The 13,998-nt window shown below is 42.9% G+C and overlaps 1 protein-coding gene across 1 annotated transcript in view; it reads right to left on the bottom strand.

Annotated features, from left to right (window-relative positions):
• The window catches only part of mcc (MCC regulator of WNT signaling pathway), a 248,698-nt gene that overhangs the window by 227,650 nt on the left and 7,050 nt on the right, over positions 1-13,998 (bottom strand). The window contains exon 3 of the mRNA XM_041186138.1: positions 12,197-12,411. Within this exon, the coding sequence (XP_041042072.1) occupies positions 12,197-12,411 (215 nt within the window). The remainder of the gene's footprint in view (positions 1-12,196; positions 12,412-13,998) is intronic.

The following is a 13,998-nucleotide window of genomic DNA, read 5'->3' as shown; positions in this document are numbered from 1 at the left end:
GAAACTCCTACCATTGCTGTTCCACTGTCTTTCCTGCTAGGCTCATCTCCCAGTCAATTCTGGCCAGCTTCTCCCTCATGCCTCTGTAGTTGCCTTTATTCAACTGTAATACCATTACATCTGATTCCAGCTTTTTCCTCTCAAATTGCAGGGTAAATTCCATCATATTATGGTTACTTCCTCCTAAGGGTTCCCTCACCTTAAGCTCCCTTATCAAATCTGCCTCATTACACATCGCTAAATCTAGAATTGCCTGTTCCCTAGTGGGCTCCACCACAAGCTGCTCCAAAAAGCCATCTCGTAGACATTCCACAAATTCCTTTTCTTGGGATCCACTACCAACTTGATTTTCGAGGTCTACCTACATATTGAAATCCCTCATGATCATTGTAACCGTGCCTTTCTTACACACCTCTTCTATCTCCTGGTGTATCTTGTGCCCCACATCCTGACTACTGTTCTGAGGCCTGTACATAACTCCCATTATGGTTTTTTTACCTTTGCAGTTCCTCAACTCTACCCACACAGATTCTACATCATCTGACCCTACGTCATTTCTTGCTATCAATTTAATTTCATTTCTTAATAACAAAGCAACCCCACACCCTCTGCCAATCTGCCTATCTTTTCGATAGGATGTCTATCCTTGGATATTTAGCTCACAGTCCTGATCCCCTTGCAGCCATGTCTCCGTGATGCCCACCATATCATACCTGCCAGTTTCAATCTGTGCCACAAGCTCATTTACCTTATTTCATAAACTGCGTACATTCAGATACAACACCTTCAGTCCTGTATTTCCTGTCCCCTTTCTCATTGTCATCCCTTTATCTGATGTGCTTGAAGTTAGATTCCTAGCCCTTTCCAAACACTGTCCTATTTTGTGTTCTGGAGACTTTAATAGCCTCTCCTGGGGTCTCTTTTCTTTTCAGTTTTTCCATAATTTTCCATGAAGTTGAATCTACACCCCAACACGCTAACCTGCTGCTTTGTTTCCCATTAGTCATACTTCTTGGAGTTTTACCCTTCCTTTCCCCCCACTTTCTAGTTTAAAGTCCTGTTGACCATCCTATTTACAATTGCCAAGCGTGTCCGGTTTACAAAAAGGACAAATTCAATCCAGCCAATTATCACCCTATCAGCATAATCTCAATCACCAGCAACATGAGGGAAAGTCACATCGGCTCTGAGTTGTTGGGCTGAAGTCTGAGCTGCAGATATTGCAGGCCATCAAGGGGAAGAATCTGGATACTTTGTTCCAAGAGGCACTCACACCATTTAAGTGGTAACTTTAGAATTGCTCAATGGTCAGAGACAGGAGGGTGTGTGACTGCAAGCCAAGCAGTTATGGGATTCAGTATGTACTGATGGAGGAGCCTCAGCTCAACTTTGCCCAACAGGCATGCAGTGCTTGCTACCTGTATGCATGAGAATACAGACCAATGGGCAGATGGGCAAAGTGACCATGACATCTTGCTGCAGGGTACCATTCAAATGGGGTTGGGAAAAAAAGAAAAAAAATGTTGTAGCGATAGGGGACAATATAGTCAAGGGTACAAGTACTGTCATCTAAAACGACAACCAGAGCTCTAAAGACTTTGTCCCCTGCCTGATACCAAGGATAAAGATGTCTCTTCACGACTGGAGATGAACTCGGGAAGTTTTTTGGGGGCTGAGGGTGGTGAGCAGGATCCACGTAGGAACCAGCGACATAGGTAGAACTAGGAATTAAGTTCTGTTGAAAGAGTTTGGGTTCAAGTTAAAATGCAGAATCCCAAAGGTAATATTCTCTGCATTGGTACCTGAGCCATGTGTCAATTGACATAGGGTCAAGCAGAACAGAAAATTAAATGTGCAGCTCAAAAGGTGGTGTGAGAAGAAGGGGTTTCAACTCATGAGGTACTCACTCCAGTATTGGGGAAAGTGTGAGCTGTTTCATTGGGATGGGCACCAGTTACACCAGGACATTGATCCCAGCCGAGTGTATTGTATAACTAGGGGTATGGATAGGGCATTAAATTAAAAGTTGTCAGGTAAAGGGAGGTTTAGGAATCTAAAGAGACAAGTCACGCAATGGAGCAGTTGATTTGGGCAAAAACAAGCAAAGTGAGATAGGAAGGGACAGAGTTTAAAGCAAGCTCAATGAATAAGGTGCATGTAAAGAATAGTTTAAAATATTAAAAACTCTATCTGAATGCGCAAACTGTTCGTAATGAAATAGATGAGCCAAAGGCACAAATGAAGGTGAATGGATAAGATCGAACCACCAGTGCAAAGCATGGTTACAAGGTGACAAAAGTTGAGAAATAAATATCAATGTTACACAGCATTTTGAAAAGATAGAATGGAAAAGGAGGAATAGCCCTGATTGTAAAGGATGACATAAGGACAGTAATGAGAAAGGACCTTGGCTTAGAAATTCAAAAAGTAGAATCATTAAGCGAGGAAATGAGGAATAACAAGGATCAGAAAGTGCTGATGGGAGTAGTTTATAGGCCCCCTAACAGTAGTTATACCATTGGACAGAGCATTCAGCAAGAAATAATTGAAGCTTGGAATAAAGGCAACATAATAATTGTGGGGGACTTCAACCTTCAAACAGACTGGACAAACAAATTGGCAAAGGTGATCTGGAAGTTGAGTTTATAGAATACTTTCGCAACAATTTCCTAAAACAATGCTGTGGAACCAACTAGGGATAAAGGTTTCTTAATTTAGTATTGTGAAATGAAGCAGGGTTAATTAGCAATCTCATAGTGAAAGATCTTCTGGGAAAAAGTGATCATAATACACTGAATTCCATATTAAAGTGGAGAGCACCATATTCCAGTCCCAAACAAAAATCTTCAACTTAAGCAAAGCCAATTACAAAGGTATGAGGGAGGAGCTGCCTAACATTGATTGGGTAAATAAACTAAAAAGTATAGTGGCAAACAAGCAGTGTTTGAGTGTTTCAGTGCTCCCGGTGGGGAGGCGATGGCATAGCGGTATTTTCACTGACTCGTTAGTATTCCTCTGGGAACCGGGGTTCGAATCCCACCAAGGATATTGCCTGGGATGAATCATCTAAGTTATGAAGAGAGGTTGGATAGACTTGGGTTGTTTTCGTTGGAGCAGAGAAGACTGAGGGGCGACCTGATTAAGGTGTACAAGATTATGAGGGGCATGGACAGGGTGGATAGGGAGCTGCTGTTCCTCTTAGTTGAAGGGTCAGTCATGAGGGGGCATAAGTTCAAGGTGAGGGACAGGAGGTTTAGGGGGGATGTGAGGAAAAACTTTCTTACCCAGAGGGTGGTGACAGTCTGGAATACACTGCCTGGGAGGGTGGTGGAGGCGGGTTGCCTCACATCCTTTAAAAAAATACCTGGATGAGCATTTGGCATGTCATAACATTCAAAGCTATGGGCCAAGTGCTGGTAAATGGGATTAGGTAGGTAGGTCAGGTGTTTCTCAAGTGTCAAGAGGATAGTCTAGTCAAAGATCCTGCTCTGCGGAACTGAAAGTAGGAGCAGAAAGGAAAGCTCCAAGCTTAAACAGAAGACAAACTACAGGAAACAAATTTAAAACAATAACAACATGTGAGAAGTCAAAAGATCCTAAGAGACAGCTGAAGGTCTGTAACTCTGGTGTGCTGCTGACACAGCTGAGTCAGTGAGAGAGCGAGCGTGGAAGAAAAACTGATTGCACGTGGCGACCCAGGGAAGAGGAACATCAGAAGGAGAGTTCAAAACCCTGGACTTAGACTCTTGTGGAAGGCCACCTGGCAGAAAGCATCGGTTTGGGAGAAGTTCCAGAGCGAGTACTCAGAGTGGAGACTGGAAACCCACGTGTGAAAGACAAGAGTTTGATGAGACCAGTTGACTCACAGTGTGACAAGCGTCTGGAGGAGTTGATCAGAAATCCACAGCATCTGTTTGGGGTAGCATCTGCCACTTGGTTTCAGAGTGTGATGTGCCTGACCGCAGGTCGCTTAATTGTTTATATGGACTGTGTACTTACTGTGAACATCAGTGTATAAGATAGCTTTTGTAGCTTGTGTAAGCCTTACAAATCTGCATATATCTGTGAAGGTATAGTTGTGGGTGAAGGGGTATTGTAAAATAACACATTTATTAAGTGAGAAAAAATGAACTATTATTTTGTTAAAAGTTCATCAGCTGACTCCTGTGACTGTTCAGTAGCGACTCTCCACATATCTAAACAAAAAAAAGTTAGGATCCATCAAGCCGGGTTCCACCCTGAGATTTAGCTTGTCCAGTAGTGACAACAGCTGGGATCATAACAAAAACTCAGCAAGAAAGATCCATCTCTGGCTTACAATGGAAGTCAATGATGGAATTGGATTAAAAGAGTAGGTTTATAATGGTATAAAGAATAGCAGTAAGTCTAAGAATTGGATAGTTTTAAGAATCAAAGGTTGACCAATACGTTGATATAATAGGGAAAAACAGAATGAGTAAGCTAGCCAGGGATATAAAAACAGATTTTAAGAGCTTTTAGAAGTACATAGAGGAGAATAGCTAAAATAAACGTTGATCCCTTAAAGGCAGAGACAGGAGAATTTGTCATGGGGAACTGAGGAAATGGCAGAAATGTTGAGCAAATATTCTGTCAACAATACAAATTACATACCAGAAATAGAGGGTAACCAAGGAGCTAATGAGAACGAGGAATTTAAAATAATTAATAACAGCAGAGAGAAAATATTAGAGGAACTTAAGGGGCTAAAGGCTGACAAATCCCGAGGACCTCATGACCTATGTCCTCGGGTTCTAAAAGAGATAGCTGCAGAGATAGTGGATAGGTCATTATTTTCTCAAAATTTCTTAAGATCTAGAACAGTCTCAGCAGATTGGACATTCACAGTGTAACACCGTTAACAAGAAAGGAGTCGTCAAGCAAACAGGGAACCATTTGCCAGCTACCTGCCAATCAGTTGCCAGGAAAATGCTGGACTCTATTACAAAGGAAGTCTTAACACACTACAAAAACCATAGCATGATGTGACAGAATCAATATGGTTTTACAAAAAGGAAATTGTGTTTGGCAAGTTAAATTATTGGAGTATTTTGAGGGTGTAATTAGCAGAGTAATTAAAGGGAAATTAAAATAGATGTAACATACTTGGATTTCCAAAAGGCATTCCATAGGGTCCTATGTATAAGGTTATTGGCAAAATAAGGGCTCATGGAGTTGTGGGTAATGTATTAGCATGGCTAGAGGATTGGTTAACCGAGGGGAAGTAGAGAGTAGGAATAAACAGGGCATTTTCAAATTGGCATGCTGTAATCAGTGGAGTGCTGCAAAGATTAGTGCAGGGGCCTCAGCGATTTGCAATCTATATTAATAACTTAGACAAAGAGACCATGTTGTATCTAAGTTTTCTGATGATACAAAGGAGGAAGATACAAAGAGATATCGACAGGTCAAGTGAGTGGACAATAAGGTGGCATCAGATGGAGTGTAACATGGGAAAGTATGAGGTTATTTACATCAGCAGGAAGAAAAGCAGAATTTTTTTTTTTTACAAGGGCATAAAACTTCTAAATGTTGCTGTTGAGAGATGCTTGGGTGTACATGTACAAGGAACACAAACTAAACATGCAAGTACAGCAAGCAATTAGAAAGGTAAATGGCATGCTGGCCTTCATTGTCATCCTTATATACCAATCCCCTTGCAGGGTGACATCCAGGACTATTAATATTTTTTGAAGGCAATAGGAATTCAAGGAAAATACTTCACTGGCTGGACAACATTCCCTCTAAGACAGCCCCTTTAAGACTGGCACAAAGCCACACATTTTAAGAGGGAATGTTGCTTGTCCATAGCCAGTTTGTTCCCTGAGTGGTATGATCCCGATTTCTTGGCAGCCATGCACCCACCAGCTTAGGGGGAACATGGGGGCCGTAGTCCTACCTACTCAAAACAAGATGTTACGTTTGATGGAGGACAAGCATCTCAGTCCCAGGACAACACTCCAAGAGTTCCTAAAGTTAATGCCCTTAGCCCAACCATCTTCAGCTGCTTCAGGAACTCCCTTCCCTTCATCATCAAATCAGAAGTGGGATGTTTGCTAACGATTGCATGTTCAGTTCCATTTGCAATTCCTCAGATAATGGACCAAGCCATACCCACATGCAGCAAGGCCTGGATAACATTCAGACTTGGCAAGTAAGTCATAAATGGCAAGTAACATTCATGCCACACAATTGTCAAGCATTGGCCATCTGCAAGAGATATTCTAACAACTCCCCTTGACATTCAGTGGCATTACCATCACCGAATCACTCATCAACATCATCCTGGGTCACCACTAACCAGAAAATTAACTAGACCAACCATATAATAACTGTGGCCTCAATTGTAGGTCAGAGGCTGGGAACTCTAAGGCGAATAAGCTCCTGAATATCCAAAGCCTTTCCACCACCTATAAGGCACTAGCCAGGAGTGTGACAGAATACTTTGCACTTACCTGGATTAACACAGCTCCAACAAGCTTGACACCACTAAGACAAGCATCCCCCACTTGACTGGCATCCATCCACCCCCTTGAACATTTACTCTTTTCACCGCTGGTGCACCATGACTGCAACGTGTATTGTCTACAAGAAGCACTGCAGCAAAGTACCAAGGCACATTTGACAGTGCTTCCCAAACCCACGATCCTCTCCCACCTAGGAGGGCAAGGGGACACGAACTGCAAGTTCCCTTCCAGGTCACACACCATCCTGGCTTGGAAACATATCATGGTTTGTTCATTGTCATTGGTCAAAATACCTACCACTGTGGTGGCACCTTCACCACATGAACTGCAGAGGTTCAAAGCAGTGGCTCACCACCTTCTCTAGGGAAATTAGGAATGTCAATGATGCCCACATCTCATGAGCAAATAAAAATAAATCCATGTTCAAGATGCAACCTAAATCTGTTTCATTAGAATAGCTTGAATAATTAATATTAACTCTTTCTTGGACTCGAACTCAAGTTCTGTCGAAGGGTCATGAGGACTCGAAACGTCAACTCTTTTCTCCTCCGCCGATGCTGCCAGACCTGCTGAGTTTTTCCAGGTAATTCTGTTTTTGTTTTGAATAATTAATAGTTTACTAACCTTGAACTTAGGTTTTATTGTAATCTTAAATTACAATTAAGACTATATTTCTTATTTGACTAAAATACAATCATTTTAGTCAACTATTTTCCCTCATCTTAGTTGATTAAACCAAAATTTATGAAGGGGCATATGCAATAGCAAATGGTGATGTTCCTTAGTAAATGACCTGGTAAGAGACCAGTATACTTTCTTGCTCATGTTTGTCAATTGGAGTGCTTTCCCAATTTACCTCAAGGTCTCAAATTGTCTTGTTGAAGCAGGTAGGAAACAACATGATTACCATACCAACAGCCAGCCTTTGTTTTAGGAGTTTGAATTGATACTGGTAACATGAATGAAATTCTCAGCTCTTGCGCAATGAAGGTGCGAGCATACGATGCTATATTTGCGAAAGGGGGTAAAAGAAATGAAAAAGATTCTTACTATATTATGAGGCACATTTCTTTAAACCAGTTGCTGAGAGCCAAGAAAATCTAGGAATTCCTAGAGTTTCTAGGGGGAGGCGATGGCATAGTGGTATTGTCACTGGACTACTAATCCAGAGACCCAGAGTAATGCACTGGGGGGTACCCTGGTTCAAATCCTGCCACCGCAAATGGTGGAATTTGAATTCAATAAAAATCTGGAATTCAATGAAAACCATTCTCGATTGTTGTGAAAACCCATCTGGTTCACTTTAGGGAAGGAAATCTGCCATCTCCTTGCCTGGTCTGGGTCTGTGACCCCAGACCTACTCTTAAAATGCCCTCTGAGCCAGTTTTAACAAACTGCTATGAAGTCACAAAAAAAGGAATGAAACCGGACGGACAACCCTGCATCTACCTAGGCACTGGAAATGACAGCCTGTCGACCCTGCAAAGTCCTCCTTATTAACATCTGGGGCTAGTGCAGAGCTCTCTCACAGGCTAGTCAAGCAACAGCCTGACATAGTCATCCTCATGGAATCATACCTTACAGATCATGCTACCTAGACACCACCATCACCATCCCTGGGTATGTCCTGTCCCACCCAGCAGAGGTGGCGGCATAGTGGTATACAGTCAGGAGGGATTCCTCAACATTGACTCCGGACCCCATGAAGTCTCATGGCATCAAACATGGGCAAGAAAGCCTCCTACTGATTGCCACGTACTGCCCTCACTCAGCTGATGAATCAGTGCTCCTTGATGTTGAACACTTCTTGGAGAAAGCACTTGAGAGTGGCAAGGGCACAGATGTACTCTAGGTGGGGGACTTCAATGTCCATCACCAAGAATGGCTTGGTAGAACCACTACAGACCGAGCTTGCCGAGTCCTAAAGGACATAGCTGCCAGACTGGATCTGAGGCAAGTGGTAGAGGAGCCAACAAGAGGGAAAAACATACTTGACCTCATCCTCACCACCCTGCCGGCCACAGATATATTTCTCCATGACAGTATTGGCAGGAGTGACCACCGCACAGTTATTATGGAGACGAAGTCCTACCTTCCATCGTGTTGTGTAGAACTATTACCGTGCTAAACCACCATACTACCACCAGACAGATCTAGCAACTCAAGATTGGGCATCCTTGAGGCGCTGTGGGCCATCAGCAGCAGCAGAATTGTACTTGAACACAATCTGTAACCTCATGGCCCGGCACATCCCCTACTCTACCAGGGGATCAACCCAGGTTCAAAGAAGAGTGCAGGAGGGCATGCCAAGAGCAGCCCCAGGCATACCTAAAAACGAATTGTCAATCTGGTGAAGCTACAACACAGGACTACTTGCATGCCAAACAGCATAAGCAGCAAGTGATAGACAGAGCGAAGCGATCCCACAACCAATGAATCAGATCCAAGCTCGGAAGTCCTGCCACATCCAGTCGTGAATGGTGGTGGACAATTAAACAACTCACTGGAGGAGGCGGCTCCACAAGTATCCCCATCTTCAATGATGGAGGAGTCCAGCACATCAGTGCAAAAGATAAAGCTGAAGCATTTGTTACAATCTTCAGCCAGAAGTGCCGAGTGGATGATCCATCTCGGCCTCCTCTGGAGGCCTCAGCATCACAGATGCCAGTCTCCAGCCAATTCGGCTCACTCCATGTGATATCAAGAAACGGCTGAAGGCACTGGATGCTGCAAAGGCAAAGGGTCCTGACAATAATCTGGCAATAGAACAGAACAAAAGCTGAACCCCTGAGGCGAGAGTGACTGCCCTTGACATCACGGCCACATTTGACAGAACGTGGCATCAAGGGACAATTGCAAAACTGGGAATCAGGGGGAAATCTCTCCGCAGGTTGGAGTCATACCTAGCACAAAGGAAGATGTTGTGGTTGTTGGAGGTCAGTCATCTCAGCTCTAGGACATCACCTCAGGAGTTCCTCGGCCCAACCATCTTCAACTGCTTCATCAATGATCTTCCTTCCATCATAAGGTCAGAAGTGTGATGATTGCACAATGTTCAGTACCATTCACGATTCCTCGGAGACTGAAGCAGTCCATTTCCAAATGCAGCAAGACTTGGACAATATCCAGGTTTGGGCTGACAAGTGACAAGTAACATTCGCACCACACAAGTGTCAGGCAACGACCATCTTCAGCAAGAGAGAATCCAACCATCGCCACTTGGTGTTCAATTGCATTACCAACACTGAATTCCCCACTCAACATCCTGGGGTTTACCATTGACCAGAAACCATATAAATACTGTGGCTACAAGAGCAGGTCAGAGGCTAAGGACCATGCAATGAGTAACTCACCTCCTGACTCCCCAAAGCCTGTCCACCATCTACAAGACATAAGTCAGGAGTGTGATGGAATACTTCCCGCTTGCCTGAATGAGTGCAGCTCCCACAACACTCAAGAAGCTTGACACCATCCAGGACAAAGCAGCCTGCTCGATTGGCACTACATCCACAAACATTCACTCCCTCCACCACCGACACACAGTAGCAGCAGTGTGCACTATGCACTAAGATGCAATGCTTGAATTCACCAAGGCTCCTTCGACAGCACCTTCCAAACTCACAACCACCACCATCTAGGAGACCAAGATGCATGGGAACACCACCACCTTTAAGTTCCCCTTCAAGTCACTCACCATCCTGACATGGAAATATCTCCCCATTCTTTCATTGTTGCTGGGTCAAAATCCTAGAACTCCTTTCCTAACGACACTGTAGGTGTACCCACACCACATGGACTGCAGCAGTTCAAGGCAGCAGCTCACCACCACCTTCTCAAGGACAATTTGGGATGGACAATAAATGCTGGCACAGCCAGCGAAGCCCACATCCCATTAATTATTTTTTTAAAAACGCATACTAACTAGCTGTGATATTAAGGTGTTAGCTTAACAAATATGTCAACCCGGAATGCGACAAAAGTCTGACCAACAACTTCAATAAAAAAAGTTGATGACTGAAAAACCCTAATAAACCAACAATGAGAGATGATTTACAAGGACTTTCTAACTGGTGTACCCACTAGATTTGGAAAGAAAAAGCGAGTACTGAAGTTCATGGGGTACATCCAATAATGACACTTGTCGATAAAAGGATATACAGGGCATTGTCCCATGTAAATATTTTCATTTTCAAATTTAAAATGTTGCATTCTGGTCCATTTTACCCACTGCAAAGTTTAAATAGTAAACAACAAACATTTTTATTTTCGACAGACAAATCATTACTCCCCCAAAAGTTCTCAACACTGTCTCAAATTAATTTATCCCATTCCAGTTCCGAGGTACTGTTACTTAATCACCATCAACCCTTTTACAGAGACACTCCCACCTTCTCCAGTTGTTCCAGTTCATTCTTGCACTTCTACAACTCTCAATTCAACACATCTTTTCCCTGTTCAAGCTTCTACTGGTCCCCCTCAATTCATTGTGACACTTTCAGTCCCTGCAACTCACCTCAAACTACTAATTTGCTTCCACTTTTGTTCAAGTTGACAATCTTCACACTTTCCCCTGCACAATGACACTAGCCCTCTAATTAGATCAGGTTAACCCATTTCTCCACCTCACAGCTAATTACAGTTTTCTCATAATCCAAAACAATGGCTCCCAGCTTTTACCCCATTTTCATCCCTTCACTGAAATCAATTTTCCCCTCTCCCTTCAGCACTGGTTCCACCCAAATCCTGCGGCAATAGCCACTACATACAGTAGGCAAGAATTTTTGTGGCAAAGCGGCACACTAACCATACACTCTTCTCTCTCTCACACACACAGTTGGTCATATGTTTGAATTAATGTTAAACAAACCAGAGAAATCAAACTAAAAGAAACTGCTTTTGAGATGGTATTCTTTCCAACCAACAAATTTACTACAAGCAAACCTTCAATTTCAGATATGCACCAAAACCAGGCTGTATAATTAAGATAAAAGCAAAATACCGCGGATGCTGGAAATCTAGAACAAAAATACCTGTAAAAACTCAGCAGGTCCGACAGCATCTGCGGAGAGGAACACTTGACGTTTCGAATCCGTATGACCCTTCATCAGAACTAAGTCATATAGAAATGAGATGAAATAAAAGCTAGTAGAAGGGGGTGGGACAGGAGAGCTCAATAGGGGGCCAGTCATAGGTGGAGGCCAAGAAGAGGCTGCCAAAGATGTCACAGACAAAAGGACAAAGGGGTATTGAAAGTGGTGATATTATCTAAAAGATGTGCTCATGGGGACATTAAGGGAAGCAAGCTTGTCCTGCTTTCTACCCTTAATGTCCCCATTAGCACATCTTTTAGATAATGTCACCACCGTCAAATCCCCTTTGTCCTTTCGTCTATGACATCTTTGGCAGTCTCTTCTTGGCCTCCTCTATCACTGGCCCCCTATTGAGCTCTCCTGTCCCACCCCCTTCTACTAGCTTATATTCAATCTCATTTCTATATTTCTTAGTTCTGAAAGGGTCATATAAACTCAAAACGGCAAGCGTGTCCCTCTCTGCAGATGCTGTCAGACCTGCTGAGTTTTTCCGGATATTTTTGTTTTTGTTCAGGCTGTATACATATTTGAATTATTTGGGGGTTTTTTTGGGGGGTGTGGGGGAACGGCATTGATAGGGACAGAGAAGATACATAGAACTGATAAAAATGCAGCACTCACTGTGTTGGCTAGCTCCAAGTAACTGCCACTCATTGGATGGCTTAGGCTTGAAGCCTGTGCCAAGAGTTTCTGCAGGGCAACTTGCTGATCCAGGCTAGCTCCTCCACATTCTAATAGTTTCTGAAGCATTGGATGACTATTATGTAGTTCTGGGCTCTGAAGGTCTCGAGCTCCAGAATCATACTCCCAGCTCTCTCTGGCTCCAGACATTGCACCTAGAAAAAAAGAACCACCTTATAAACTTTGAAATGAAAAGTACACTTAAGATATATTGAGCATAAGACTACTAAAATTCTTTGATCTCCATTAGGAAGGGAAAATGAGGACAGTGACAAACATGAATAAATTTGCTATTAATTTAGAGATGAAGAGAGAGCCACAAATGTAATGTTTTAAACTTTCCATAAGAACTACTTCAAACAAGGCATAAACTGGCCACAATAAACTGAGATGAATTGTTAACAGGTAAACCTACAAACAGGAGGAGGTATTCAATAGAACAATAAGGTGCAATGCAAGACAAGTATATGCCCCTAAAGTCAAAACTTGTGTAGTTAGACAACCATAGTCAATAATTAAGGTAAGATGACTAATTTTGAAGTTTGTTGAGGAGGGTGGATAATGGAGCACCTACTGATGTGGATTTCCAAAAGGCATTTCATAGATTCCTTAAAAGAGATTTAATTAAGTGTAGAGAATTGGAGGTAACATTGTGGCATGCATTGGAAATTAACTGGGAGTTAGGCGACAGAGACTAGGATTAAATGGTACGTACTCTAATTGGTGACGTGAAGAGCAGCATTCTCCATTATTCTGGTCTGGGGCCTCAACTCGTCACTTTAGAGTAGAAAAGGTTGTATAATCAAAGGTTGCAAATGACACCAAACTGGAAGGCACAGTAGGTAGAGGATGGCAGAAGGAGGTTACAATGGGACATCAGCAGATTATCCTATGACAAATGGACTTCAATTTGGAAGAGTGCAAGGTCAGTGACTTTGGAACCAAGGCAGACAAATCAGAGTATTTTCTAAATGGTGAGAAAGTGTTAGGAAAGAGAGAGAATTTAAGTAAGTTATATTATTATTTGTAGGTGTTAGGAATGAGTTTTAGCTTTAAAGTTTAAGTTTGATTTGTATTTCTACATCTGTGTGTTAAGAAAGGTCAAATTGAGTTTTAGTTTCACTTAAAAGGGTGCTTGCATTTCTAATGAGAGTTATACAACTGTGGCAGCTAAGTTAAGCAAACAAGAATAGAGAAAGTGGGCTGTTGCCTAGCAACAGGGGTCCAAAGAGGCAGGGGCCTTCCACAGGCACACACAAAAATTAAAGAAACAGCAGTTGTGTTCAGTTTGAAGACAGCTGCCAAATAGAAGCCAGTCCCAAGCTAAAGGGAAGACTCCAAAATCCATAAGAATGGAACAGGAGAAAGTCCCAAGCAGACATTCTAGTCACAGGAACCTGGAAAAGGTCCTGTTAATGAAGTTAAGAGTGAGGTGTAGAAAGGCGCCAAGCTTCAGGTTTAAAGAGGCAAAAGCTGCAGAAAGCAGATTTAAAGCAAGGACAGCTTGCAAGAGGCAAAAAAGTCCAACGAGATGGCTGAAGGTCTGTAACTTGCTATGAGCATGTGAACCAGTGGTGTACTGTTGACAGCTGAGTCTGCGAGTGTGTGTGCATGGAAGACAGCTTGAATGCATGTGGTGACCCAGGGAAGAGGAACATCAAAAGGAGAGTTCGAAACCCTGGAGGTGAACGCTTGCAGAAGGCATCTGAGAGAAAGCGTTGGTTTGGGAGAAGGTTCCAAGG

This window comes from Carcharodon carcharias, chromosome 4 (genome assembly GCF_017639515.1).
Source record: "Carcharodon carcharias isolate sCarCar2 chromosome 4, sCarCar2.pri, whole genome shotgun sequence".
NCBI classification, from domain to species: domain Eukaryota; kingdom Metazoa; phylum Chordata; class Chondrichthyes; order Lamniformes; family Lamnidae; genus Carcharodon; species Carcharodon carcharias.
This window is presented reverse-complemented; position numbering and strand designations above follow the sequence as displayed.